The 27,706-nt window shown below is 36.9% G+C and overlaps 1 protein-coding gene across 1 annotated transcript; it reads left to right on the forward strand.

Moving 5' to 3' along the window:
* The first annotated feature begins 269 nt into the window (after nucleotides 1-269).
* LOC149828998 (eukaryotic translation initiation factor 6-2-like) lies at nucleotides 270-27,439 on the forward strand. The gene is made up of 8 exons (XM_090017854.1): nucleotides 270-407; nucleotides 666-729; nucleotides 18,990-19,086; nucleotides 19,216-19,301; nucleotides 19,398-19,442; nucleotides 24,305-24,435; nucleotides 26,776-26,886; nucleotides 26,990-27,439. Exons 2-8 carry the CDS (start codon nucleotides 720-722, stop codon nucleotides 27,245-27,247), a joined length of 738 nt encoding a protein of 245 aa, XP_089873980.1. The 5' UTR covers nucleotides 270-407; nucleotides 666-719; the 3' UTR covers nucleotides 27,248-27,439.
* Nucleotides 27,440-27,706: the final 267 nt, after the last annotated feature.

Below are 27,706 nucleotides of genomic sequence, written 5' to 3' on the forward strand. Positions count from 1 at the left end.
TTTTAAGAAAATGATTCATCCCATGAACCGATTTTTGTTTCATAGGTGTTGAATTTGAGTAAAGAGAACACTAAACAAGTTAGTATGGTAATTTTCATTTAAAAGCAAATAATAGATATCTTTTCATGCTCTAACTATAAAGTTTATATCCATCATTCATCAATATTAACTTTCGCAAATTGGCGATATATAGCCGATATATTATCGACATTTTATCTTGAAAAACAAGCGATAAGTTGCTCATAGTATTAGGTCGGGAACCCCTGCCCCACGACTCTCCCCTTTTCGCCCCCTAGGCCTAACCCTCCTCGCTGCACACCAGGAACCCATCCTTCTCCTTCCTCCGGCATCTTCGGCGGTGGTGGACTTCTCCGGCATCCTCCCGACGAAGTTTCCGTCATTGGAAGGTACCCCTCTCTCTCTCTGTTATTCTGGCCGGAAAGGGGCCTCAGCTGACCCTTTTCTTGTCGCCTGTTAATCTCTCTCTCTCTCTCATTTTTTTGTTTGTTTTCTAGAGCGTGGTTTGATTGTTATCCTCTTTTGGGTTTTTGTTATTTTGGTGAAACTGTTTATCTTATGACAATTGTTTTCTTTGAGAATTGTCCTGAAATTGCTTCTTGTTTTGATTGTGGTATGGATTATTCATTTATGGCTCCATGGTACAGGGGGTTTCGGTCTTTGTGGGTTCTTCGTATTTGTTGGAGTTAGAAGTATTCTCGATGGCTACCAGTAAGCCCTTTTTTAACTAGATTTCTTGAAACTTGGTTGATTTCGATTCATACTAAATTGGAATTTGTAACTAATATTGTCAATGATTCATTTGGTTTTTCTTCTATGGGCGCATGTTTTTTTTTTTCATTTTTTCTGAAAAAAATGTAAGGGCAGTTGTATGAAACCCACATAGAGTCTTTGAAGTTTCACCCAATGCTTCTAAACTTCAGATGTGTTTCTGTTACTTACATGCATAGTTCGTGATGACTTATTTTCAGGTAGTTGTTGCATTGTTTCAGTTTGATGTTTTGCTCACAGGACATTCATGTTATTCATTTAATCTCGTTCTCGAGAAAAATACTATGCGTGTGTAGTATTGTTGGCTTATACTCGCTAGTGTATCTATGGGATTTTTTCTGTATTGCTAAGTTAATAGAAATACTGAAAGTTAATAGAAATACGTAAATATCTGCCTGCTCTTTTGCAACTGGTTCAAGCTGCTTGGTGTTCAAGATTGGCGTGGTGCTTCCCAACTAATGCAAAAAATGGTGCATGTAGACCACCGAATAAATTCTTGGTGAATCATAAAATTAGATCTAGCTTATGGATATACTATTTTGTTAACAACTTGTTGAAAAAAGAAGAAAAGATTGCAAGGTCGTGTTTCTGAACTTTTGTGAAAAAGTGCAGCAAAGGGTTTGTTTATGTGATGTTCTGAAACAGTCATCTCTAGTTTTAAGGTCATTGGCTAGTACAAGCTAAGAGCTCTAGAATGCTTTGCGACTTGTGGGTAATGCCATTTGCTACTTTTATTAGATGATTGGTCGTTGGCAATGAGGATATTCCTGTTAAGTCTGGTTCTTTTCCTAAACCTACTATTGCAGAAAAATCATCTGTTGTACATTATGGTTACCAGATGGCCTAAAGACATGTTATTCTCAGTAGAATTGTTTAAGCTAAGAAGGAACTCTATATGCTTACGATGTTGGGTTGTGTAGGTTATACCAAGGTTGTAAGTAGCGTATCATTACCCGTATCGGTCGGACCAATAGTAACACTAACACCGTATCGTATCGGATCTTTAACTTATCGTAAATTTTTAATAAAAAAAAATTAAAAATCCAAAAAAATCAAGAAAAATCATAAAAATTTAGTAAAAGTTTTTAAAAAATCATATCGCATGAAATAATGATGAATTGCACAAAATACAACCATAAAATCACGTATGAATCATTTATGTCTCTATGAGCTGCATAAGACATCATCAAACATCAACTATCTTACAAGAACAATGCAACATATTAAATATCTTGCAATTAAGAACATGCCACAAGACTCATACTTTCATACTACATAAACAAAAATATTATGGCAAGTTGCACTCAATGTTGTGAAAAGCGTTGAGGCGTAGCGTAGCGCTCCACCAAAAACTGACGCGAGGTTTAAGCCTCAATTTTTTTTTTGAAAACTTAAAAAAATTGAAAAATATCTAAAAATACAAATAAATAAAAGAAATACCAAAAATCCATTTATCTTCACTAAACACTATATCAAAAGGGTCAGCCAACACATTTTTGCATGTATATACGCAATAAAATGCCAAAAAGTTAACAAACACACAAAAGAAAGCATGAATATTAACAAACACACAAAAACCGCTAAGTTAGAGCCGTAAAATCATTTATCTTCACCAAACACAATATCAAAAGGGTCAGCCAAACACTATAGAAAAATGAAGTGTTTGAGAAAGAAGAGAGAGGAAGAAGAGTGAACAACGAGAGAAGGAAAGAAGAAGTACCTTCTTCTTCTTCTCTTTCTTCAGCTTTTTCCTTTTTTCTACTGTGTACACGAGAGACGAGAGAGAGGGAGGATGGAGCAGCGAGAGAGGAGGGAGAGACGAGAAAGAGTGAGGATGGAGCAACGAGAGAGGGAAAGAAGAAGTACCTTCTTCTTCTCTTTCTTCTGCTTCTTCCTTTTTTCTGTTGTGTACATGAGAGACGAGAGAGAGGGAGGATGGAGCAGCGAGAGAGGAGGGAGAGGAATGAAGCAATGAGAGAGGAGGGAGATATGAGAAAGAGGGAGGATGGAGCAACGAGAGAGGAGGGAGAGATGAGAGATGAGAGACGAGAGAGAGGGAGGATGGAGCAGCAAGAAAGACAAAGAAGAGAGGGCCCGACCCTAATAAGGGTTGGGCTTGCCCCAAATTTGAGTCAAATGGGAGTTTTGACCTCCATTTGACCTAAATCAAATGAGGCACACACCTCAAGGTAAGGCATGCCTCGCCCTGAGGCGGATGCTGTTAAAATATGATGTATATTTATATATATATATATCTATATATATCGATTACGACACATATACATATATATGATATATATATGTCTACGTGTCTATCTATATATATAAAAATATATATATATATATATATTGTAAAACCCCACAGGGGTATTTCTGTCATTTCACCTGTACACGCATATCCTTGATATGCTTTTTCCTTTCTTTCTTTTTCCTTTTTTTCTTTTTCCCTTTTGTATTTTTTACTTTTTCCTTTTTTACATTAGAGAGGGGTCCACATAGAGTCGTTGGACCCCTCCAACGGTCATAAATATGACCGTTGGAGGGGCTCCAACGACTCTATGGGAGCCCCTCCTTGGGTCCCTTGCTGTGTATAAATAAGGGGCTCAGCCCCATGTATTCCTTAAGCTTCTTTTGAAGCATTCTATGAAGTGAGATATATTTTTTATCTTCTTTTTGTGCTTGACCACTTTTGTGGTTTATTTTGCCCTTTAGTGGCATCTTGTGTATGTGCGTGCTTCCGTGCTTTCACTTGGAGACGTTGCTCTTTTCATTTGGCACTTCATTACATGGTATCAAAGCCTTGGCTAAGAAGGCTTCATTGGATCCTCCATTGACAAGTAATACCTCTCCTCTCTCTTGTCTTATAAATTTTTCTTCTAATGGCCAACAAAGATGCAAAAATCGATCTCTCATTCAAATTGGATGGGACCAATTATCGTATGTGGGCGGCCGCTATGGAGAATAATCTCAAAGGTAAAAGGCTTTGGGGTTATGTATGTGGAACCATTCCGGAACCACAACTTAAGTTAACTAAATTTGAAGGAGGTGAAGAAAAGGCCTTAAATGAAGAAGAAAAAGAAAAGGCTATTCTTGATTACTCTTCTAAAATGGAAGATTGGGAAAGTGAACATGCTAAAATCTTAGCGTGGTTCATGAATAACGTCGAATTGAAGATTTGTGCAAATCTTGCTAAATTCAAGAAGGCTAATGAAGCATGGTTTTTCATGAAAGGTATGTACACTCAAAGAGACCTTGCTAGGCATTTTTTTCTTCAAGAAAAGGTAAGAGCTACCAAGCAAGGTGATATGAGCATTAGAGACTACTATAGTGCTCTATCCTCTTTATGGGATGAACTTGTCCTTCTCGAACCTCAATGGGAAGGAAGTGCTATTGCTATGAGACAAGAGCAAATGGAAAAAGAGAGGTTCTTTCAATTTATTCATGGGCTTCGTCCCGAATTTGAACAACTTAGAGGATCTCTACTTCATAGAGCCTCTACTCCTCTAAGTGATATTTTGGCCGATTTATGTCAAGAAGAAACCCGTTTGGCCTTAAAAAGGGATGTTGATGAAGTACATGCCGTGTCTAGACCCGGCAACAATGTAAGATCATATAAACCACCACATTTTTGGAAGAACAATGGTGGAGGAAGGAAAATCATTTGTCATAATTGTAATGAACCGGGCCATATTCGTCCCGATTGCCCTAAATTCAAGAAGAAGGTAGCTTCTGTGGGAGAAACTCCTTCAAACATCAATGAAGATTCAAAGAAGGATGGTGACATAAAGGATTCCATCGCTCATCTAACCGAAACTCTCCAACAATTTATGAAGATGAACGCCTCTACATCATCATCCTCACCTTCCACTTCCGGTGCCGCCATCTCTTCATTCCCAGGTATGTCTTCTTGGATTCTTGATTCGGGTGCCTCTTTCCATATGACTCCAAATGCATCACTTTTGTCAAAACCAAGTCTCAATAAGTTTAAATCATATGTATCCACCGCCGATGGAACTTCTTTAAATGTTGAGGGTATTGGAAACCTTGAGAAAATTTATGACCAAAACAAAGAATTTTTTGTTCCCAAAATCCGAATCATCCCAAAACTTAATCTAAATCTTTTCTCCGTCTCTCAAATCACCGATTTTGAGTGTAATGTCTCTTTTTCACCAACCCATTGCTATGTGCAGGATCTCCGGTCCGGGAAGCGGATTGGGCAAGGCCATAGAAGAGGGGACCTTTACTATATGGATTTTTTGTCTTTGCCATCCAAATCATTTTGTAATCATGTTCAATCCAAAGATATTGAGACTTGGCATAAGAGACTTGGGCACCCTAGTATTTCCAAATTGTACCTTTTTCCATTTTTGGAAAAATTTTGTAATACAAATACATTTACATGCAATGATTGTATTCTTGGGAAAATTCACTCTCTTCCATATTCTCATAGCAATTTTGTGTCAAAAAGGCCTTTTGAACTTGTGCATTCCGATGTATGGGGACCGGCACCCATTATGTCCAAAGGAGGCTTCTCTTATTATGTTTCTTTTATTGATGATTTTACTAGATACACATGGGTTTATATTATCAAGAATAAATCTGATGTCTTCACTAATTTTAAAGAGTTTCACGCTCTTGTTCAAAATCAATTCCAACACAATATAGCCATTTTTAGATCCGACTCAGGAGGAGAATACATGTCTAAAGACTTCCAAAATTATTTTAAAACAAATGGAATTTTGCACCAAAGATCTTGTCCTAAAACTCCGCAACAAAATGGTCTTGCGGAAAGGAAACATAGGCATTTAATTGAAACCACAAGAACTCTTCTTGTGTCTAAATGTGTTCCTAAAAACTTTTGGGCCGAAGCTCTTCTTACCGCAACATATCTTGTGAATCGTATGCCCTCTTCCTCTTTGAAAAATGTTTCGCCCTTTGAAAAATTATTTAAAATTACTCCCGATTTTAATAGATTAAGAATCTTTGGATGCAAATGTTTTGTACTTAGTTTAGGACAAGATAAGTTGTCACCTAAAGCTATTGAATGTGTATTCATTGGCTATGGTGAGAATCAAAAAGGCTATAGATGTTTTGATATTCGAAACAATAAATTATATGTGTCGAGAAATGTAAACTTTATTGAAGAACAAAATGGTTTCGATATCCACACATCTAAGGAAGACATCGATTATTCTTTTCTATTTGACTTAGCTCCTAGATTTGAGTCTCCTGAGGCTATTTCTTGTGATACTAGTTGTGATGGAATTTCACATTATAATATACAACAACATGACAATACCTCCCAAAATGAAAACCTTAATGATATAAATGTTTATACCCGACGGATAGGAAATGAACATCAACCTGCTATTGACAGATACTCTCAAGACTTCTCTTTAGAAGAATCTACTAACAACAATCTACCTAGGAGATCTTCTCGTACCAGTAGGCCACCACAAAAGTTTGTGTCCTATGAATCTTTTTCTCCAAATTATAGGGCCTGTCTTATGTTAATACATTCGTATCACGAACCTACATCTTTCAAGGAAGCTAAAGATCACCCACATTGGATTGAAGCCATGAAAATCGAATTAGAGGCTCTTAACAAGGCCCAAACCTGGAGCATTATTCCTCAACCTTTAGGGAAGAAGGCAATTGGGTGTAGATGGGTATATAAAGTCAAAACTAAAAGTGATGGGTCTCTTGAAAGATACAAAGCTCGTTTGGTAGCAAAAGGCTATGCCCAAGAATATGGGATTGATTATGAAGAAACTTTTGCTCCCGTGGCCAGAATGACTAGTGTACGAACCTTAATTGCTTTAGCATCCATCAAACAATGGCCTATATACCAACTTGATGTTAAAAATGCTTTCTTAAATGGAACTTTATGTGAAGAAGTTCTTATGGATCCTCCGCCGGGTCTTGAAATTGGGAAAGGCAATATTCTAAAATTAAACAAAGCTCTTTATGGATTAAAACAAGCGCCAAAAGCGTGGTATGATCTCTTTAGCAAAGTAGTTCTTGATAATGGTTTTTCCTCATGTTACACTGATACTGCTTTGTTTGTTAAATCCTCTAATGAATACATAACCATTTTGTTATTATATGTTGATGATATGATTATCACAGGTAATGATAAGAAAGGTATTGATCTTATTAAAAATATTCTTAAGAAAAATTTTGATATGTCTGATCTGGGTTTTTTGAGGTATTTCTTAGGAATTGAAGTTGCATACTCACCCAAGGGGTATGTCCTATCTCAGATGAAGCTTGCCTCTGATATTATTGCTAGGTCTGGGCTAACAGATGACAAAAGGGTGGAGACTCCAGAAGTGATCAATGCCAAGATGAGAGCCAATGATGGCACTCCTTTAGCAGATCCCACGCCTTATCGTCAATTGATTGGATCATTAACATATTTATCTATTACCAGGCCTGACATTTCCCATGCAGTTCATAGTGCAAGCCAATTTCAGACTGCTCCTACCACCACTCACATGGCAGCAGTAATGAGGATTATCAGATATCTAAAAGATTCCATAACTAAGGGAGTATTCTTATCCTCTTCTTCACCTCTTACTTTACTTGCGTATACTGACTCTGATTGGGGGGGTAACCCCGATGATCGTATTTCTACCACAGGTTATTGTGTGTTTCTTGGAGAGTCACTTATCTCCTGGAGGTGTAAAAAGCAGCGTAAAGTTTCTCTCTCATCTACTGAGGCTGAATATCGTGCGATGGCCACCACCACAACTGAGATTATATGGTTAAGAAGCTTACTTAAAGATATGGGTGTCTCATTCTCAACTCCCTCAAAGCTATGCTGTGACAACAAGAGCTCCATTTATATCGCTAGCAATCATACTTTTCACGAACGAACGAAGCATATTGAGATGGACTGTCATTATGTTCGAGATGAGTTCCTACGTGGCACCATTCAACTCCCATATGTTCCTACCGAATATCAGTTGGCGGACTTCTTCACCAAAGCCTTGCCTTCGCCTCGCTTCTATTTCCTCCTTAGCAAACTCTCGGTGATTTCACCGTGTGTTTGAGGGGGGGTGTTAAAATATGATGTATATTTATATATATATATCTATATATATCGATTACGACACATATACATATATATGATATATATATGTCTACGTGTCTATCTATATATATAAATATATATATATATTGTAAAACCCTACAGGGGTATTTCTGTCATTTCACCTGTACACGCATATCCTTGATATGCTTTTTCCTTTCTTTCTTTTTCCTTTTTTTCTTTTTCCCTTTTGTATTTTTTACTTTTTCCTTTTTTACATTAGAGAGGGGTCCACATAGAGTCGTTGGACCCCTCCAACGGTCATAAATATGACCGTTGGAGGGGCTCCAACGACTCTATGGGAGCCCCTCCTTGGGTCCCTTGCTGTGTATAAATAAGGGGCTCAGCCCCATGTATTCCTTAAGCTTCTTTTGAAGCATTCTATGAAGTGAGATATATTTTTTATCTTCTTTTTGTGCTTGACCACTTTTGTGGTTTATTTTGCCCTTTAGTGGCATCTTGTGTATGTGCGTGCTTCCGTGCTTTCACTTGGAGACGTTGCTCTTTTCATTTGGCACTTCATTACAGATGCCTCATAGCACATGAGGTGTGCGCCATGGGTAAGGTGTGCTATTTAAGTGCGCTCAAGGCACAAAGGACTACACCTTGAGGCAAGGCATGCCTTTTGGGCCTTGAGGCACGTTTTTAACAACACTAGTTGCATTCGATTTTCAATCGGTTTTCATTCATTATTTGAGTGCCCCATTGTCATGCCGGATCATTTGATGCTATCTTTATTCGATGATCGTTAAGCATGATTTATACCTCGTTATAAATCTTTAATTTTTGCGGATCCAACTTCACGGTAAGTTAATGGGGGGTTATAGGCAGCGTCCCTCAAGGCAAATTTTTTTGGTGAGTAGCTTTATAATTTTACTCATAATAAAGATTTATTACCTTAGCCTATTTTCTTGAGTGGAAAAAATGGTGGAAATGCAATTTTTTTAACTTAACCCACTTCTTTGGGTGAAAAAATGGTGGAAATGCACTTCTAATGGCCTCTAGACAAATGGAGAAGTTGGCCCTCAAAAGGTATTTAAAACTCAAAATGAAAAAAATAAATTTTGGCCTTTTTAAAATGCGCCAAAGGTGTATCATACGATACACCCTGTATTGTATGATACAACACGATACAGGGGTGTATTGTATGATACACCCGATACGGGTGATACGAGTGTATATCATATCATAAACTCCAAAATTAATGATACGTATCATACCATATCGTACAATACGACACGATATTGATAACCTTGGGTTACACGTCACAACCCAAAATAGAGAATTGGTAATTGTGTTTTATAATATGAAAATTTAGGGATAATGGAATATTGAGCATAGTAGAGGTGCATTTGATTACCTCGAATCTCTGAAGAGAACCGAGGTTTAGTGGTTCGAAGTGTGGGGCCCATGCTTTGATCCAACCTCCTTACAAACGGTGGATCTCAAAACCTCGGTTTTGAGATCCGAGTATCTCTTGTTAGAAAACCTTGGATCTTAGATCCGAGGTAATCAAACACACCCTAGAGGTAATTGGTTAATCTTCCATATATGATGCCTAGGGGTTGCAGAAAGATTGAGAGTTTTATTGATGCCAATTGAATATGTGGGGCATGGTAAATTAGATTTCATGAGTTCACTGGGTGAAAGACACATTATCAAATTGTTATCTTTATGTTAGTGGGCATGCTCTTCTTCTTGTGAGGATTACTCAACACCTATCTCCAGGACAAAATGATATTCATTGCCTGTACTGACTTATGATCTCATCCATTTCATGAAGGAGAAGATGGACGCCAAAATGCATACCTTGTGCCCAATACACGGACTAGACACGTCTGTAATGCTATATGAATTCCATGATCACAATAGGGAGAAAAGTAAGAACCACCATAACAATATTAGAAGCAGCAGTTATTCTCTTGGGTATATTTAGCAATGCAGGTTAAATATTTCTCAATAATAGGAATAAGGACAGTATTTATGGCAGTTTGATGATTTGTTGCAAAAGTTTGTGGTACACCAGCATGTTTTCCAATGGGAACTTGATCTGCACCTTGATGCAAGTATGAGGTTATAAAATCAAGCTTATCAAGTTTTCCTTAATACAAGGGAAAGAACCATCTTGGTTTCACATGTTTAACTCTGTCAAGTCTCTTACACTGTTATACATGCCATATCAAGTTAGGAAGGGACAACTCATGCTAGATTTGGGCTTGCATACATTTTTCTTCTTTTCTGTCTTCTATTCTTATGTTAAACTTAAAACAGTTGTTCATGGAATCAAATGACCATGACCTCCTTGTCCGGTTCATCAAACTCAACAACCACATCAAGTACATCATCACCTTTTTCTTATCCAACCTTTCAAACCCAACTTCTGTAAAATCCTTAACATTTCAAGCCTGCTTTCTATAAAAGATTTCTTACTTTAGAAGGGTTGACGTTTTATTATGTGAACATTCTAATGTTTGGTCAATACAATGACAAGTTCAGCAATTGTAGCTGGTGAAAAGACAAATATTTTGATTACCAGTTGGTTTTGAGTGCAGTAAACACCATCATGGCTGAGTCTCTTCTTGCTTAGACTGTAGATTTGGTTGCATAGTGGGCACATGCGATCTAATGATCTCCACGGAGGGGTCTACTGAAATGGCATGGATGAATAAGTCATTGTATCCTTTCCAAGGATTATCAAGAGTTTGAATACAAAAAAATATGAACATCGTCTCCCATGTGTTTCCCACACTCTTCAGAAACATTGAATGTCATGTTTAACAAAGATTTTGCAGAGAACATGATTCCCATTTGGAGGTGGTGTTTTGAGTGCAGTAAACACCATCATGGCTGAGTCTCTTCTTGCTCAGACTGTAGGTTTGGCTGCATAGTGGACACAGGGGATCTAATCACCACGGAGGGATCTACTCGAATGGCATGAATGAATAAATCATGGTATCCTTTCCAAGGATTATCAGGAGTTTGAATACAAAAAATATAAACATCATCTTCTATGTGTTTCCCACACTCTTCAGAAACATTAAATGTCATGTTTAACAAAGGTTCCCCAGAGAACATAATTCCCACATGGAGGTCGTGTTTTTTGGTACCCTGATCTAGAATGACAGTCTAGCTGATGTAGTAGCCTGCTTCCACGCTTGGCAGCAAGAAATTATAAAAGGAGGGCTCAATTTGGTTACCTATGATCTTGACATTTCAGACGGCTTTTCTTGCTGCTATTTCTAACAAAATTCTGTTCTCCTTTTGCTATCTAGTCTCTTGAATTACGAGTCTTTGGTGAATTGGTTTTCCATTCTTGTTGAATCGTGCGACTTATGACTACACACTAAAGCATTGTTACATGTAAACTAATGTCAGTTTATATATGCTACCCCATGTTATTCTTGCACTTGGGAGCCACAACCTTGAACTGTGATCTTCTTGCCCCACAGTGCTGATGAGAGTGCAACTCTTTTCATGTAGATATGATTTTCATTCCAATTGCTTTCCAAACTTGATCTAACTCGGGATGCTAGATCCCACTGAACATGATTTCCCACTATTAATATTGAAAATTATGATCTAGTGATTTCTTAATCTTTAGCTGACTGTCACTCACTCCATCTATTTTTGCTTCTTCCTTTCATGCCTCATACATGACCCATCACGATTCTCACTGCGTCCTGCCTGCTCCCAATTTCGTTTTCCTATTTCAGCATCATAGCCGTCATGTGGCCCATGTCCTTAAGGCTTTAAGCTGTCTCGGCCTCTTCATGACCTCTCACTCATTAGCCTTGATGTGCTTCACTGTAATGAAAAGAGGCGGAAGCACCAATAGGGCAAAAAGTCACTCCTTAAGAGTGACTACAAGAGCCAAGAACACAAACACCAAATGTGCACACACAAAACTCACAAATATAGGAAATGACTTAAAGTCATAAGTTGGATTTATTGAAGAAAGGAAGAGAAGGGTGTAAAAACCCATACATTTACAAGGGGGAACCTCCTCTTTATATAGAGGAGGGAAGCACTAAAGAGGACCCATAAAGGGGGCTCCCTTCTAGTCGTTGGGAGCCCCAACGGTCATAAATATGACTGTTGGGGCCCCAACGACTAGATGGGTGGGGCCCCTTTATGATTCCAAAAAGCAAAAAGACAAAAAATAAAAAGGAAAAAGAAAAAGAGAAAAAGGTACATTTGGGAATTACCAAAATACCCCTATCGGGTTTTTGGTTTATACAAAACAGAAAAAGAAAATATAATTATGTATATATACATATATACGTATATATACTTATATATATACTAATGTATATATATATATATATATATATATATATATATATATATATATATAGTATATGTATATATATATTTATATATACATAATTTAACATGCCCCCTCAAACTTTACGGGGAGAAGACCGAAAGTTTGCCAAGAAGAAACATGAATCGTGGAGTTGGGAGCGCCTTGGTGAAGAAGTCAGCTAGTTGATACTCTGAAGTGACATATGGCAATGTGATGGTCCCTTTGAGATATTCGTCTCGAACATAATGGCAATCCATTTCGATATGCTTGGTCCGCTCATGAAAGGTGTGATTGCTGGCAATGTATATCGCACTCTTGTTATCACAACAGAGCTTGGTGGGAGTGGAAATGTGAACGCCCATGTCACCAAGAAGACTTCTGAGCCACACAATCTCCATAGTTGTCATCGCCATAGCTCGATATTCAGCTTCAGTAGATGATAAGGAGACCTTCTGCTGCTTCTTGCATCTCCACGAAATGAGAGATTCACCTAGAAAAATGCAAAGACCCGTAATTGAGATCCGATCATTGAGATTTCCTCCCCAGTCAACATCAGTAAAATCAGTCAATTCAAGAGATGAGGAAGAGGATAAGAAGAGTCCCTTGGAGATGATATTTTTGATATATCGCACAATTCTCATTACGACCGCCATATGAACCGTAGTAAGAGCGTGCTGAAATTGGCTCGCTGCATGAACCGCATGAGCTATGTCTGGACGTGTGATGGATAGATAGGTGAGGGATCCAATTAATTGGCGGTAGGGGGTTGGATCTTCAAGAAGAACACCATCTTCAAGTCTTAGTTTCGCATTGATAACTTCTGGGGTCTCTACTTTCTTTTCATCAGATATTCTTGATTTGGTACAAATTTCCGCAGCTAACTTCATTTGAGATAAGATGTACCCACGCGCTGAATAAGCCACTTCAATTCCTAAAAAGTATCTCAAATAACCAAGGTCAGACATATCAAAAGTATCTTTTAACATAGACTTAACATCATTTACTCTCTTTTTGTCATTCCCAGTGATGATCATATCATCAACATACAACAGAAGCATAATAATGGAGTCACCTGTCCTTTTGACAAAAAGAGCAGTGTCAGTATAACAAGAAGAAAAATCTAAATTGATTAATACATTACTAAACCTGTCATACCAAGCTTTAGGAGCTTGCTTAAGTCCATATAAAGCCTTTTTTAATTTTAAAACTTTTCCATTTAAATTCATACCTGGAGGTGGTTCCATATAAACTTCTTCATTTAAATTACCATTCAAGAAAGCATTTTTAACATCAAGTTGAAAGATGGGTCATTTTTTAACAGAAGCTATAGCAATAAGGGCTCGAACACTAGTCATTCGAGCAACTGGGGCAAAAGTTTCATCATAGTCTACCCCATACTCTTGGGCGTAACCTTTGGCTACCAACCTAGCCTTATATCTTTCTAATGAACCATCACTCTTAGTTTTTACTTTAAACACCCATCTACATCCAATGGGTTTCTTGTCATTGGGAGGATCAATGATTTCCCAAGTTTGTGCCTTTTTAAGGGCATTAAGTTCAAGCTCCATAGCTTCATTCCAATGATCATATTGTTTAGCATCATTGTAATGTGATGGTTCATTAAAGGAGTGAAGAGCAAGAAGACATGCTCGATAATTAGGAGAAAAAGAGTCATAAGAAACAAATCTATTTGGAATTTTAGGAATGCGATTTGATCTTCTTTGAGAGGTTTCTTCTATCGACTCATTTTGAGAAAATCTTTCAAGGGCACATGGAGGATTTCTTTCATTCCTTCTAGAGTAGACTTGTATTTGTCTTGAAGCATTTTCTTCTAAGTTTTGATCATTATTTGGATGTTCAACAAGATCTTCATTAAGAGGTTCATTAAGATCAATATGATCGTCTATGATGTTTTCTTGAGGTAACAAGTCAAATAAAAAAGAATAGTCAATATTTTCATTTGGTTGATGCGAAAAACCATTTTCTTCTTCGAGGAATGTGACAGCTTTTGAGATATAAAGTTTATTTTTAAGGATGTCAAAACATCGATATCCTTTTTGTTTTTTGCCATATCCCAAAAAAATACATTCAATAGCCCTAGGAGAAAGTTTATCATTTTTGCGAGTTAAAACAAAGCATTTACATCCAAAAATTCTTAATCTTTTATAATCGGGAGACATATTGTAAAGTTTTTCAAATGGAGAAAGATTTTTCAAAGAGGATGAAGGGCTTCTATTGATGAGATATGTTGAGGTTAGAACCGCTTCGGCCCAAAAGGATTTTGGGATATTTTTTGAAATCAATAATGTTCTTGTAGTTTCTATTATGTGCCTATGCTTTCTTTCCGCAAGACCATTTTGTTGCGGAGTGTTGGGACAAGAACGTTGATGATAAATTCCATTTTCTTTTAAGTAATTTTGAAAATCATTAGACATATATTCACCTCCCGAATCGGACCTAAGAATAGATAGATTTCCCAAAAATTGATTTTTAACCATTGCATGAAATTCTTTAAAGAACGAGAAGACTTCAGATTTGCGACTTAAGAAGTATATCCACGTAAATCTAGTGAAGTCATCAATAAAGACCACATAATACGAAAAACCTCCTTTAGATAAAATTGGGGAAGGTCCCCACACATCGGAATGAACAAGTTCAAATGGCCGAGTGGCAAAATAACTTCTTTGAGGAAACGGAGTAGCTTTAGATTTCCCAAAAATGCAATCTTTACAAGTCATGTGATTGTCTTTACAAGTACTGTTCAAAAAAGAGAAAAGAGACATTTTTACAAAATTTGGATGACCAAGTCTCTCATGCCAAATTCCAATACTTTTGTCTTTAACAAGATTGCAAGATGACTTAGATGGAAGCGTCAAAAAGTCCATAAAATAGAGATCACCCCTTCTATGGCCTTGCCCAATCAGCTTCCCTGACTGGAGATCCTGCACGATGCAATCTTTAGGTGAGAAAGAGACTTGGCATCCATGGTCGGTGATTTGGGAAACGGAAAAAAGATTTAAATTAATTTTTGGAACAACTCTTACTTTAGGAACAAAAAAGTTTTGAGAATTTTTGAAGTCAAGTGTTCCAATACTTTCAATTTTTAAAGACGTTCCATCGGCCGTTGAGACATAGGAGGACATGGGTTCGGAAAAAACATTGGAAAGGGAGGTTTTATGAGGTGTCATATGGAAAGAGGCACCAGAGTCTAGTATCCACATACCTGGAGGTGATGAAGAGTAGGCGATGGCGGCTTCGGATGTTGAAGGAGAAGACTTGAGAAGGTGTTGGAGAACTTCGGAGATATGATTAAGAGTTTCTTTGATATCTCCTTCTTTGGTACTTTCTTTCTTCTATGGAGAATTTTCTCCAACCGCGGCAACCTTTCCTTTAAGCTTAGGACAAACCGGTCTAATGTGTCCCGGTTCATTACAATAGTGGCATATGATTCTCTTTCTAGGCCCATTGATATTTTTGTTAAAGTGGGGAGGTCTATATGCTTTAACATTTGATCCGGGCCTATTAACGGCCAAAACCTCATCATTCCTAATGCTCAAGCCAAGTCTAGTTTCTTCTTGACATACCTCGGCAAGAGCATCTTCAATAGGTAGGGCTTTGCTTCTATGAAGAAGAGATGCCCTCACTTGTTCAAATTCCGGGCGAAGTCCATGAAGGAATTGAAAAAAGTACTCCTTTTCAATTTGTTCCCTTCTTAGTTCAATGTCTTGTGGAGCAACCCATTTGGGCTCAAGAAGGGCAAGCTCATCCCAAAGAGGGGTTAGAAAGCTAAAATAGTCCCGGACACTCATATCCATTTGTTTGGTGGAACGAATTTTTTCTTGACAAAAGAATTGCCGAGCAAGATCCTTTTGCGTATACATACCCTTAAGGAAAAACCAAGCCTCATTGGCTCTTCTAAACTTGGCAATATTGGCACAATTTTTAAGATCTACATTGTTCATAAACCATGCCAAGATTTTGGCATGGTTACTTTCCCAATCCTCGATTTTGGATTGATGTTCATTAATGGCTTTGATGCGCTCATCGCCATCTAAAGCCTTTTCAACTTCATTTTCAATTTTGGTAAGAACAAGAGAGGGTTCGGGAGTAGTCCCCATAACAAAACCCCAAAGTTTCTTACCTCTTAGATGATTTTCCATAGCGGAGGCCCACATGAGATAGTTGGACCCATTTAGCTTGAAAGAAAGCTCCACTTTAGAGTCACGTTCCATCGACACCAAATATACTTCCTTTCTTCAAAACTTTGAGAAGCACGCTTTCCAAGGTGACAAAAGAAAAGCCCAATCACCAACCGAGCTCTGATACCATGTAATGAAAAGAGGCGGAAGCACCAATAGGGCAAAAAGTCACTCCTTAAGAGTGACTACAAGAGCCAAGAACACAAACACCAAATGTGCACACACAGAACTCACAAATATAGGAAATGACTTAAAGTCATAAGTTGAATTTATTGAAGAAAGGAAGAGAAGGGTGTAAAAACCCATACATTTACAAGGGGGAACCTCCTCTTTATATAGAGGAGGGAAGCACTAAAGAGGACCCATAAAGGGGGCTCCCTTCTAGTCGTTGGGAGCCCCAACGGTCATAAATATGACTGTTGGGGCCCCAACGACTAGATGGGTGGGGCCCCTTTATGATTCCAAAAAGCAAAAAGACAAAAAATAAAAAGGAAAAAGAAAAAGGGAAAAAGAGAAGAAGGTAAAAAAGAAAAAGGTACATTTGGGAATTACCAAAATACCCCTATCGGGTTTTTGGTTTATACAAAACAGAAAAAGAAAATATAATTATGTATATATACTTATATATACTAATGTATATATATATATATAAGTATATGTATATATATATTTATATATACATAATTTAACACTTCACAACTTAGTTCCAGTGCCTCCGCTTCTTTGCTTGAGGTTTTCATCATTTTATGGGCTTAGGAAATGTGCAGCCATTTTTCTGCTATCAAGTATATTTGTGAAGTGGTCTATTAAGGGATAATGAGTGACAGGTGCAAGGGCTCAATATTGAGAAGGTTATGGAGTACTTGCATCAGACAAGGCTAACATCTCTTGGCTATCTGAAGTGGTTGCAAGAAGAACGGATAAGAGTTAATTGTTAGTTTCTTTATGATCTATGCTATTGCTAGGAAGGGTTGTCAAGGGTTCCGATTTAGGTTGTGTTGAGTAATATGTATCCAAAAGATCTTGGTGATGCATAGAAATCCAAGTGGGGAAACTAATAATTAATAACTATACTGAAAATGTTAAGAAAGTTTTTAAGTATTTAAAAATAGTATGGCAGACTTTTAATCAAGAATGGAAAAGAGAAGGACAGAATCAATATAGAATGAGGGCACAAGCACACAGAGATGGAGAGCTCATATGAACATCAGTTCAAACTTCAAAGGTTTGATGAAAGTTGTGGTTTCAACTTTAGGTCAAATATTGCGGGGAAAAGGAGCAGTCAATGTTTCCTAGGAAATACAGCTAGGGAGGCCTTGACTAGGTCACCTAAGCCTGTATTCAACTAGGTATCTGTTTCGTAGGACCTGTTTGGATGATGCCTTGAAAAACCTGGTTTTCTGAGCTGGTTTCTGTAAACTATGAAAACCTGGATTTTCTGTTTGGATGATAATCCATTTAATCTGTAGATAACCTAGTTATCTAATTAGGGGTTAAGCTGGCATATCTTTGACTACAACGTTCCCTGTGCCCTAATTCAACTTGAGCTTGTACTTTTGGTTTGGATCAGGTTAACTGGTTAGTTGAATGCTTGAATCTGGTTTTGCTATACCATGTGTAGTGTAGTATATTATATGCATATTATGTTAAGGAATGGGAAATGAAAGAGCTTGTTAGTCGGTTGTGCACTGATTAAGGCTTGTTTTATCATCATAATTGCCTGGGCTATGGTTCCCACCTACCAGGTATGTCAGGTGATGGAGCAGATCCGGATCTATATTAGGATTGAACTTTAGTTTGTTCAGTCCATCTCTAATCTGCTTTCTATTCGGATAACCTAGTTACCAGCTTCAGAAAGAACCTGCTCTGGAGCAGGCCAGATCTTTATCCATCTCGGTGACAGTCCTAATGCTTGTGAAATGAGTCCGCATGGTTATTACAAGTGGATTTTGGCCTTGCAGGTTCTATGTAGCTTCAATTTACAGGCTGAATAAAACTCGGTCTTAGTTGTTGGCATGTTCATTGTAAACTATGTAACAAACATAATATTCCAATTGGGTTATATAAATTTCACAAATAAGAGCTGCATGATGGACTCTTACCTTTGGTTACACTTTATTGTCTTGGAAATAGTTTGTATTTGATAGCAAATACTGCTTGTGTTTTACATCACATTTCTTACTTGTGCTTTTATTTCATTTTGTTAGTTGTACTTTTTCACTCCCTAATCCTTCTTGGAGCTTTAATGGTTCCTTGACTCTAGTGATTTTTAAATTTACTGTTATTATTTTGAAGAAGGATCTGTTTCTGTGTTATATGACTGCCAAATAAGTGTCATGTTCTTAGTAAATCTATTGATATATATATATATATACTTCCTGCTATTATTAAAAATATTTTGCTTTTTTCATGAAGGAAGCTTGACGCATATCTTCTGTAAACAGAAAAAAGGATTGCATTAGTTTAGTTGTTAATATTTTCAAGTTTTCTGTTTAATTTTGGTTTAATTGGAAGCATATAGTTCAGCAATGATATCATATACTGATCTTTTGCTGTGCATACAAAGTTGAGGATAACAGTTTCTATTGTTACTTATGTATAGGGCTCCAATTTGAAAATTCTTGTGAAGTTGGCGTGTTTTCAAAGTTAACAAATGCATACTGTTTGGTGGCTATTGGAGGATCTGAAAACTTTTACAGGTTAACTTTTTGAAGCCATTAATGATTATGATGCATATTTCGTTGCAAACATTTTTTCTTTCTTGTCTTTAGCTTACTTGATTCTGATAAATGTGGGGAACTGTTGATGACTCTCCATCTCTTGTGTAGCACATTTGAAGCAGAGCTTGCAGATGCTATTCCTGTTATCAAAACATCAATTGCTGGAACCAGAATAGTTGGTCGACTATGTGCTGGTATGTCAAATTTTGAATAAGATCTTTTTGGATACTGGCGAGAAAATCTGCTTTCATTTTAACTTTGTTCAGCTTTGTTATTTGTTTCTTTTGTAGGAAACAAGAATGGACTCCTTTTGCCTCACAATACCACTGATCAGGGTAATTTCTGTTTTCAATAACATATTTTTCTTTTCAAGTTTCTGTTTGGTTAGCAAGTTGTTTTGTCTTAGTTACAATACTGATTATCTTTTATGTACAGTTTATTAGTTGTCATGTCATCCTAACTTAATTGTTTGCCATTGTTCATTGTATATTCTTTCTTTACAGAGATTTTTTTCTACATATGTTTCTACATACGTGCCAGGTTCTGTATATATTATACATGAATATATTTGTACGCGCACACACAGGTGTAGGTATTTACATATCTGTGTAATATGAATGACTGCTGCACTGTCACTTATCATTTGTCTAAAATTTTAACTGCCTGATGTTCTTAGCATATTTCAGGTGCCTGCCTAAGGTATAAAATTATGATTCACCATAAAGTGAGAAAGGAACTCATCTAATGTTCTGTAACATTTTAGTCATTTTATTTGACCAAACCATAGTCAACTATTAGATTCTAGGACAAGGTATCTTTGTGACAAAATAAAAACTCAGGCACTTAAATGTAATTACTGAAAAGTTGGGCTATTTTTTTGCAGAGTTACCGGAAGCGCCATGCAATATAGGGAAGCGCACTTCCCCGAAGCCCGTTTTGGAAGCACAAAACATGGCGCTTCTGAAACATGTTGGGAAGCGCCAAAAAAATTGGGAAGCGTGCTTCCCCTTATTTTTTTAATCTTTTTGTGTTTTTTTTTTCTTACTTTTTTCTCTTTTTTCGCTTCCCCCTCGCTTCCTATGGCGCTTCCGGTTCGCTTTCGAGACGATTCCTGGTTCACTTCTAAGTTGTCCTGTGCTTTCCGCTTCCTAAAATTTTGGAAGTGCCTCGCTTCCCGCTTCCCGCTCCTGCTTCCCTGACTGGTAACTCTGATTTTTTATAAGTTACCATGTGAGCATGTTTGTGAGTGTGTGTGTGTGTGTAAAGTTGCTTTTATACAATTTTTTGATGGATAAATCATGTGAAGGCGTTCAAACTTGTGTTAAGAGATGTATGGTTATGTACATGTGTACATATATATAAATACACCTACACATATATATGTATTTGATTGCATATATATGTACTATTTATTTATATATATTTGTTTATTTATTTTTATAGATTGTATTTAGGATTTGTTTTGTATTTTTTGTTTTTTATTTGGCCATGGGCACTTTGGTCTTTTTGACTAGCTAGCAGTTGGGAGCTCCCAACTGCTAGTAGGTCTCTCTCCTCTCTTTCTATCATGTATATATGGGACTTTTGGTCCCTATTCCTTCATGCATGTGTTATGCATTTTATGTCAATAAAATAATTTATTTTATATTGTGAGTGAGCCTTTGTGCCTTTTGAGAGCCTCCCCTTTGTGGGCTGTGTTGTGTTCTTGCCCTAGTAGGCATTTTCTTTGACTCTTGGAGATCTCATTATATATGTGGTCATAAACATACATTAGGGCATGAATGCAAGCTACAAGAATTTCTTCCGAGCATTTATTTATTATGCCCCAGTTTCATTTTTGTTGAAGTTATCTCCTTTAAAGGGGTGAGCATTGGGTTGGGCCCCTTGGAGTTTGAATGCTCCAACCTAGTTTTTGTCGGGCTTGGGCCTATGTCACATGGATACAGATGTGGAACCAAACACAATGCAGATTTGCTTGGTATGACATGGTAGTTCTAAAAAATTAGGACATGGGGACATGGCCGCACACATACACACCCACACATATACATCAAATCATAAAACTAAGTGGAAATGTGTAATGAAATTGATGACGAATAAAAACAAAAAGAATGCAAGTGAATTAAAAAATAAGTAATCATGATTACGAAAGGAAATAGATAAAGTTAATGACCCAATGCTGCATTGTTTGACACTGGTTTGACTGTATCCATGAAGTATCTTGGTATGTCAGTGTCGTATCTTGTCGACACGGGATACACATGCTAAGTGAAGTGTCCTTGTGTCATAGGCTTGGGCTGGAGGCTGGGTCTTATCAGTTTCAGGCTCATGGCCTAGGCCCATGTAGATGGGCAATCTAGTACTCAGGCCTAGTCAAGTCAGTATAAAAATCTTTGAATAGTGAAACCTTGTTCTGAAGTTGCAAACATCAGCTTTCAACTATTGAGTCTGTGAATTGAATTAGAACTGCCATCCTCCACATATGAGTTTATTATGTTTGCAAGATCTTAGGTTGAAACTAGATTTTATGCTCTGATGCATTCTCATAGTTTTAAATTTTAAAAGATTCTCTAACTTCTATAAACATGTCAGGATTTTCTTGTCCCCTTTGTATTTGAAAGTTTTATATAATTAATTGTTAATCTGTCACACGAACACTCCACTGTACTTTCAGGGGCACATCCATTTTTAGGAGGTTTTCCAATATGATTAGTATCATAGTCACTGATATCGCCGATGTTTTGAAAATATCGCGATATTATCTGTATTTTAAGATCAGACGATATTTTCCGAGATTTTCAAAATATCAACATAGCTGAAAATATTGCGATATATTCCTGAGATTTAAAAAAAACATCTTTTTTATATGTTTTAAGTATCTTTTTTTGTTTCTTTTATATTTGAAAAACTTTTCTAATTCTTTCTCTATATTTTTGTAAGAAAAATGTTAAACCTATTATTTCTTATCTTTTTTATTATTAATTATATTTTTTCAAAATTTAAAACTTCCGATATTTTCCTCAGGTTTTTCCGAAACAAATTTTTGAAAAAAACCTTGTTGAGAAATTGACGATAGTGATATTGGTGACTATGATTAGTATATAAGGGGGTTCAGTATGGAATGAAAATGGAGTATCCATGTGACAGTATTTAATTTGTCATGTTAGTCGACAGTTGTTTCTAATAATATTTTGTAAATGTGGTGTTTTTCCTAGATCTTCCTTATGAAAATCACAAATTTCATAGTTGCAGCAGAGGACAAACTAGTATTTTTATGCTATCCCAATGATCAATAAGGGGGAAGGGAATGTGTAAAGTATTTCATGCCTACTGTTAGCAGAGTTGAAAGTTATGAAGCAGTTAAGAAGTTGGTTCATGGTTACATAGGTAACTTAGAAGAATGGGTTTGTGGGCAATGGATTTGGATACATGAAGCGAAACTTGTTTGCATTTGCATCATTAAGTTTATAAGGCTGTGCTCATACTAACTTCTTTGAACGGTATAGTTTGCCACGATAATCTTATATTTTTTTTTGAGAGATGCAAAAACTTTAAAATCTTATGTTTCAGTGAAATTGTCATTTTAGTATACTTGACAATTTTGCCTTAAAGTGAATATCGTTTAAAAATTTCTTAATTACTTGTCTCCTTTTAGAAAAATTCTTTTCTTGACTTGAAGTTGAATCACATGAGAAAATTCTCCTAAGTCATAAACACAAGTTATGGTGTTGCTTCTCAAGTAATAAATTAATTTTTCTTGTTCATTTTACTAAAAAAAAAGAGCGAGAAAAGGGTTCTTGCTCCATTTTCTGTTGTGATCATTTTTTTGCCTCATTACACAAGCTTCGAGACTCAAAATGTCACAAAACTGGCATATCCCACCCTTATTACTCTTTGGCCCTAACTTCATTTTTGAGAAATTAGGATTTTGGGCTTCTTTTATGGGGGTTTGGATAGTGATAGTTTGTGGTTTGCTTTATGAGTCATGGCTCTAAGGGAAGATGGGAGATGGATGTATTTTGCAATGGCTACAGTTTTGGGTTTATATTCAGAATTTGGGTAGTAAAAAATGTGAATGCATGCATGTTCTCAAGAGATGACCATAAATCTAGAGTGGAAGAAAGAAAATCTGCCTGAAACTGTGGCAGAGATTTGTCAACTACATTCTTGTATGTTTTCAACAGCATTGAACAGTCGGTTGGTCTCTATGCAGGTCAAAAGAAGAATGTTGGATCTTTAGAGGGGGTTTTTATGGAAAAGAAGCCTACCTGCATATCTTTCTCATCAAGATGAGAAAACAATGGGAGCGTATTTTACGTGACGCCCTTTGATTAGGCACCTATCCAGGCTTGCTTGGCTTAGGGAGATGAATGTTGCCACCCTCTGGCTTGATAGATAAAGGCTTCTCCTTGCATGAGGCTTCAAGAGAAAAATGAATGGAAAGTTCTACCATCATGGTGGCTTAAGTCAACCTGGTGTCTGGTATGGCTTGTATCAGAATCCTTTCATTTTCCAAGAGTAGAGATCTTTGAGTGTGCAGCTCATCCACTGACAAATAAAAGCAACTTGAGAGAAGCAGTTAGTGATTGCTACCCAGAATGAGATGCTAATTCAATGGGATGGAAGGTAATAGTATCCCCTGCCCCCCACCCCCTTGTTCTGTCCAGAAATTTGCCATTGTTTATTCACCCTTTTCTTCTTGCCTCATACTTACATCTTGAGGATCTAGCTTTTTGCTGTTTAAAAAGAAAAAAGAAAAATAGTCGTTTGAAGTTGGGATAGTGCCATCATAATCTGTCGTGGCTGAATGTTAAGACTTTTGATAACGTTGTTAATTTTTATAACATTGTCCATTCTGCCAGTCTGTCCATTGTTGTTTCTCGTGCTTCCTCCCACTGCCATCCCTAAGTTACAATCCTTAAAGCAGTTCTGTATCTCAATGTAGAAGATCTATTGCATGGATGATTAAAATTTATATTCTAATACTATTGCTTTGTTTTTGTTCTAAGACTAGTGTTGGTGGACCTGAAAGTTTCATCATTTTGCGTATGTACATTTCAACTGTTTTATTCGAACCCATCATCATATTTGCATGGTCAATGCATAATCTCAATGTTCTTAACTTGAACCTTTTTTTTTTCTTTGCTATAATTTTTTTATTTGACTGTTTATTTATTTATTTATTTTTCATTTACAGAGCTTCATCACTTGAAGAACAGTTTGCCTGATCAAGTGGTAGTTCAACGCATTGAAGAGAAGCTATCTGCTTTGGGCAATTGTATAGCTTGCAATGATCATGTTGCTCTTATTCATCCCGATCTGGATAAGGTACGAACTTTTCACATGGAAATGCGAAAGTACAATTTGTTGATTACCAATAAAGTCGAATGCATTAGATTTGATTGCGAAGGAATCCATAAACTTTTGTTTGTAAACAACCATTTTTTAACTTTACTTTTCCTTCTTTTTTTGGTGTGTGTGTGTGTGGTGCACAGAGTTTGATGGGTGGCGGAGTTGTGTAAAAATTTTGTATGTGAAGGGTTGAGAAGACATGTCATTGGATAAACAAACTGCACTTACAGGGATGAAACCCCTCCTCTATTCTTCAACTTCACGATCCTTTACATAATTATGGATTCTAAGCCACTCTTTAGTTGGTTCCTTGAAAACACACATATATGCTCAACAACGCATGACTAAATCTGAAAAAATAGATGTTTCTCAACTCAATCCTCAAAGAACCACTCTTACGTTTGTTGTGCCTATGTATTCTGTTAAACTTGTATTTGGTTTCTTTTCTGTGCAAAACAATTCCCACTACTTTGTTTCAGAATACTCATGAATCTTTCGGATTGCTATTCAAAACTAAACTTTCATTACCCAAGTAGCCACTGCTTTCTCCTAGTTTGACCTTTATGAACTTTCTTGCTCATTCTCCTTGCCTTTGAGGATTCTAAATATTCTATTTTGCTGCCATCTCCTACAATTTAATTCCATATAACAACTGATACACTATTCAGAATTATGCTTCCCAGATACACCCAAATGGATTCTCTATCCTGCCATTTGATCATTTGATGCAGCAAGCCTCCATTAAACTCTCTCCTCTGTGATTGCTCCTTTGTTTGTCTACATGTGCATGTATTCATGCTTTGCACACATCCATCACACACACAGGCTTCAACATACTATTACGAAGGGGAATGTGAATTCATTCCCTCTGCCTTCCCGTAGAATCATAGTGGCCAACCACACAGGGGGTCATCTATATACATATTGCTGCTAACACCATAAGGAAGTGGTATTGTACCTATTTTTTTAGATCATGTTTACAAGCATTTTTTTCCTTTTTTCTTTTCGAAATTGTGTGTTTTTGACATGTTACTTGCCATTATATTGGATTCCATATTATGATTACACACTTTAACACATTAAAAGCATGTCTAAGCATATAAAATTGAGGTTTTGTTATTTTTCAGACAATTCTTATTTTCCTATATTTTCATAGCTTCTTAAGTAAAATTATGTCTAGTTTGTAATTTACTGTAGGCCACTATTTTTGGTGTTATTAAATACATGAAATTCAAAAAGATCTGTACCTCCTTACGTTACAACTTTGATTTTTGGTATGAGCTTTAGAATTTAAGTAATGATCTTTTTGTGCATTTTTTTAGCAGACCTTTTGAATGTGCATATGTTTGTAATTTTGTATTATAGGAATTCTTTTTGCATCATCATGAAAAGTTATTTTTCAAGTTTGAAGTATGTGCCTGTTGCTGACATTTCAGCCTGATTTTGAGTAAACACTGTTTCATATCCAATTAATGCAACTAGGTTTTAGTGCAAGTTGGTCCTGAGCTATCTTTTGTTGCACATATGGGTCCTTGGAAGAAGGAACCATCTGCTTTTCACATGATAATGATATGCTTCTTTTGTGAAAGGTTCTGAATGGAATCACCTGTTCCTTCCAAACTATTACTAGTCCCCATACTCACCTATATCAGTATAACATGGGCCCTGTACGGGACAGAATTGCTGCATGCTTAAACATTAGGATTTCATAGACCTATGATGTGTTCTCACACATACGTGCACACACAGACATGAAAAAAGTAACTATAAAATTAAGCATCACGATCACAAAAGTCTACAGACAAAGTAAAGGATATAGCGTTGATTGAGTCCAACATTTTTGGGTTAGAAGCTAGAACAACATAGTGGTTTATCGGATATATAAGGTTTTATCTGTTTTATCAACAAGCCATTCATGATATACATGAATCTGTTAACATGGGAAGCTAATGAAGAAATAATAAAGAATTTCAGAACCATAGAACCTGAAAATTGGAGAGTCAACTTGGTCGGTATGACCTAGAAGAGCGTCATACATGCTGAGAACTGTATTACATCAGGTCATAGTAGCTTCATGTGGCAGTGGGTGCATTTAAGCATGTTAAATGCACAAGGAACCTAAGTTGCATTCCGTTCACACCATGAAACACTTCGTTTATATTACCACATAGCAAATAGTTACATAAAATTTTCATCAGCCAAGGCTTTCAATTTTTGGAAGAAAATAGAAATAAACTTCAAGTTAACACCCCTTGTATACAATGGCAAGGGAGAATTCAATCTGCTTGTATTCATGCAATTCTTAACCTTTTTCAGGAAACAGAGGAATTGATTTCAGATGTCCTTGGTGTTGAAGTGTTCAGACAGACCATCGCTGGAAACATTCTTGTGGGGAGCTATTGTGTGTTCTCCAACAGGGGTGGCTTGGTAAGAATCACTTTTTATTCCCTTCACATGATGCTAGTTGAAAATTGTTTGCGGTATTTTACTGCATCTAATTTAGAAATTAACAAGAATCACTCGATTACAGGTTCATCCTCATACATCAATTGAAGACCTTGAGGAGCTGTCCACACTTCTTCAGGTGCCTTTAGTTGCTGGGACCGTGAACAGGGGTTGTGAGGTTGTTGCTGCCGGTATGACTGTTAATGACTGGACCGCCTTCTGCGGCTCAGACACCACTGCAACTGAGCTATCTGTCATTGAAAGTGTCTTCAAGTTGAGGGAAGCACAACCAAGTGCCATTGTGGATGAGATGAGGAAGTCACTAATCGACCATTTTGTTTGAGTGCCAGCATTAGCTGTTTTGACTGGCCGAGTTCCGGCATGCTTTCTTTGAAGTCTTGTCTTTCATCCAGCATGGGATTCTGCATGTCCTGAATTGTTTATATCCTACTCACAAATTTCATGCACTTTAAAATTGTAAAGTGGGCACCATATTGTTTTTTATATGATGTATGTTCAACAATGTGGTATTTTACTCGTGCTGCTCTCTCCATTTTTGTGGCTTGTCCACTATATGTTCGTGATTATATTATCTAAATGATACTCTTGTAGAATGTGCTTACTGAGTTAAGTTGGATCCTGTGAACTCGAGTCTGTGGCCATTGTGACTCGTAAAAGCCATTAGTTGATGGGACAGTCGTGAGTTCAAAACCCGCAGTGTCCTTTGCTACAAGGCTGAAGCTGGGTGCACTTCCTGATGGACCAGTGATATTCTCAAATCGGCCATCATTAGGGGAAACCT

This window comes from Nuphar pumila, chromosome 9 (genome assembly GCF_984573655.1).
Source record: "Nuphar pumila chromosome 9, dmNupPumi1.hap1.1, whole genome shotgun sequence".
Classification (NCBI taxonomy): domain Eukaryota; kingdom Viridiplantae; phylum Streptophyta; class Magnoliopsida; order Nymphaeales; family Nymphaeaceae; genus Nuphar; species Nuphar pumila.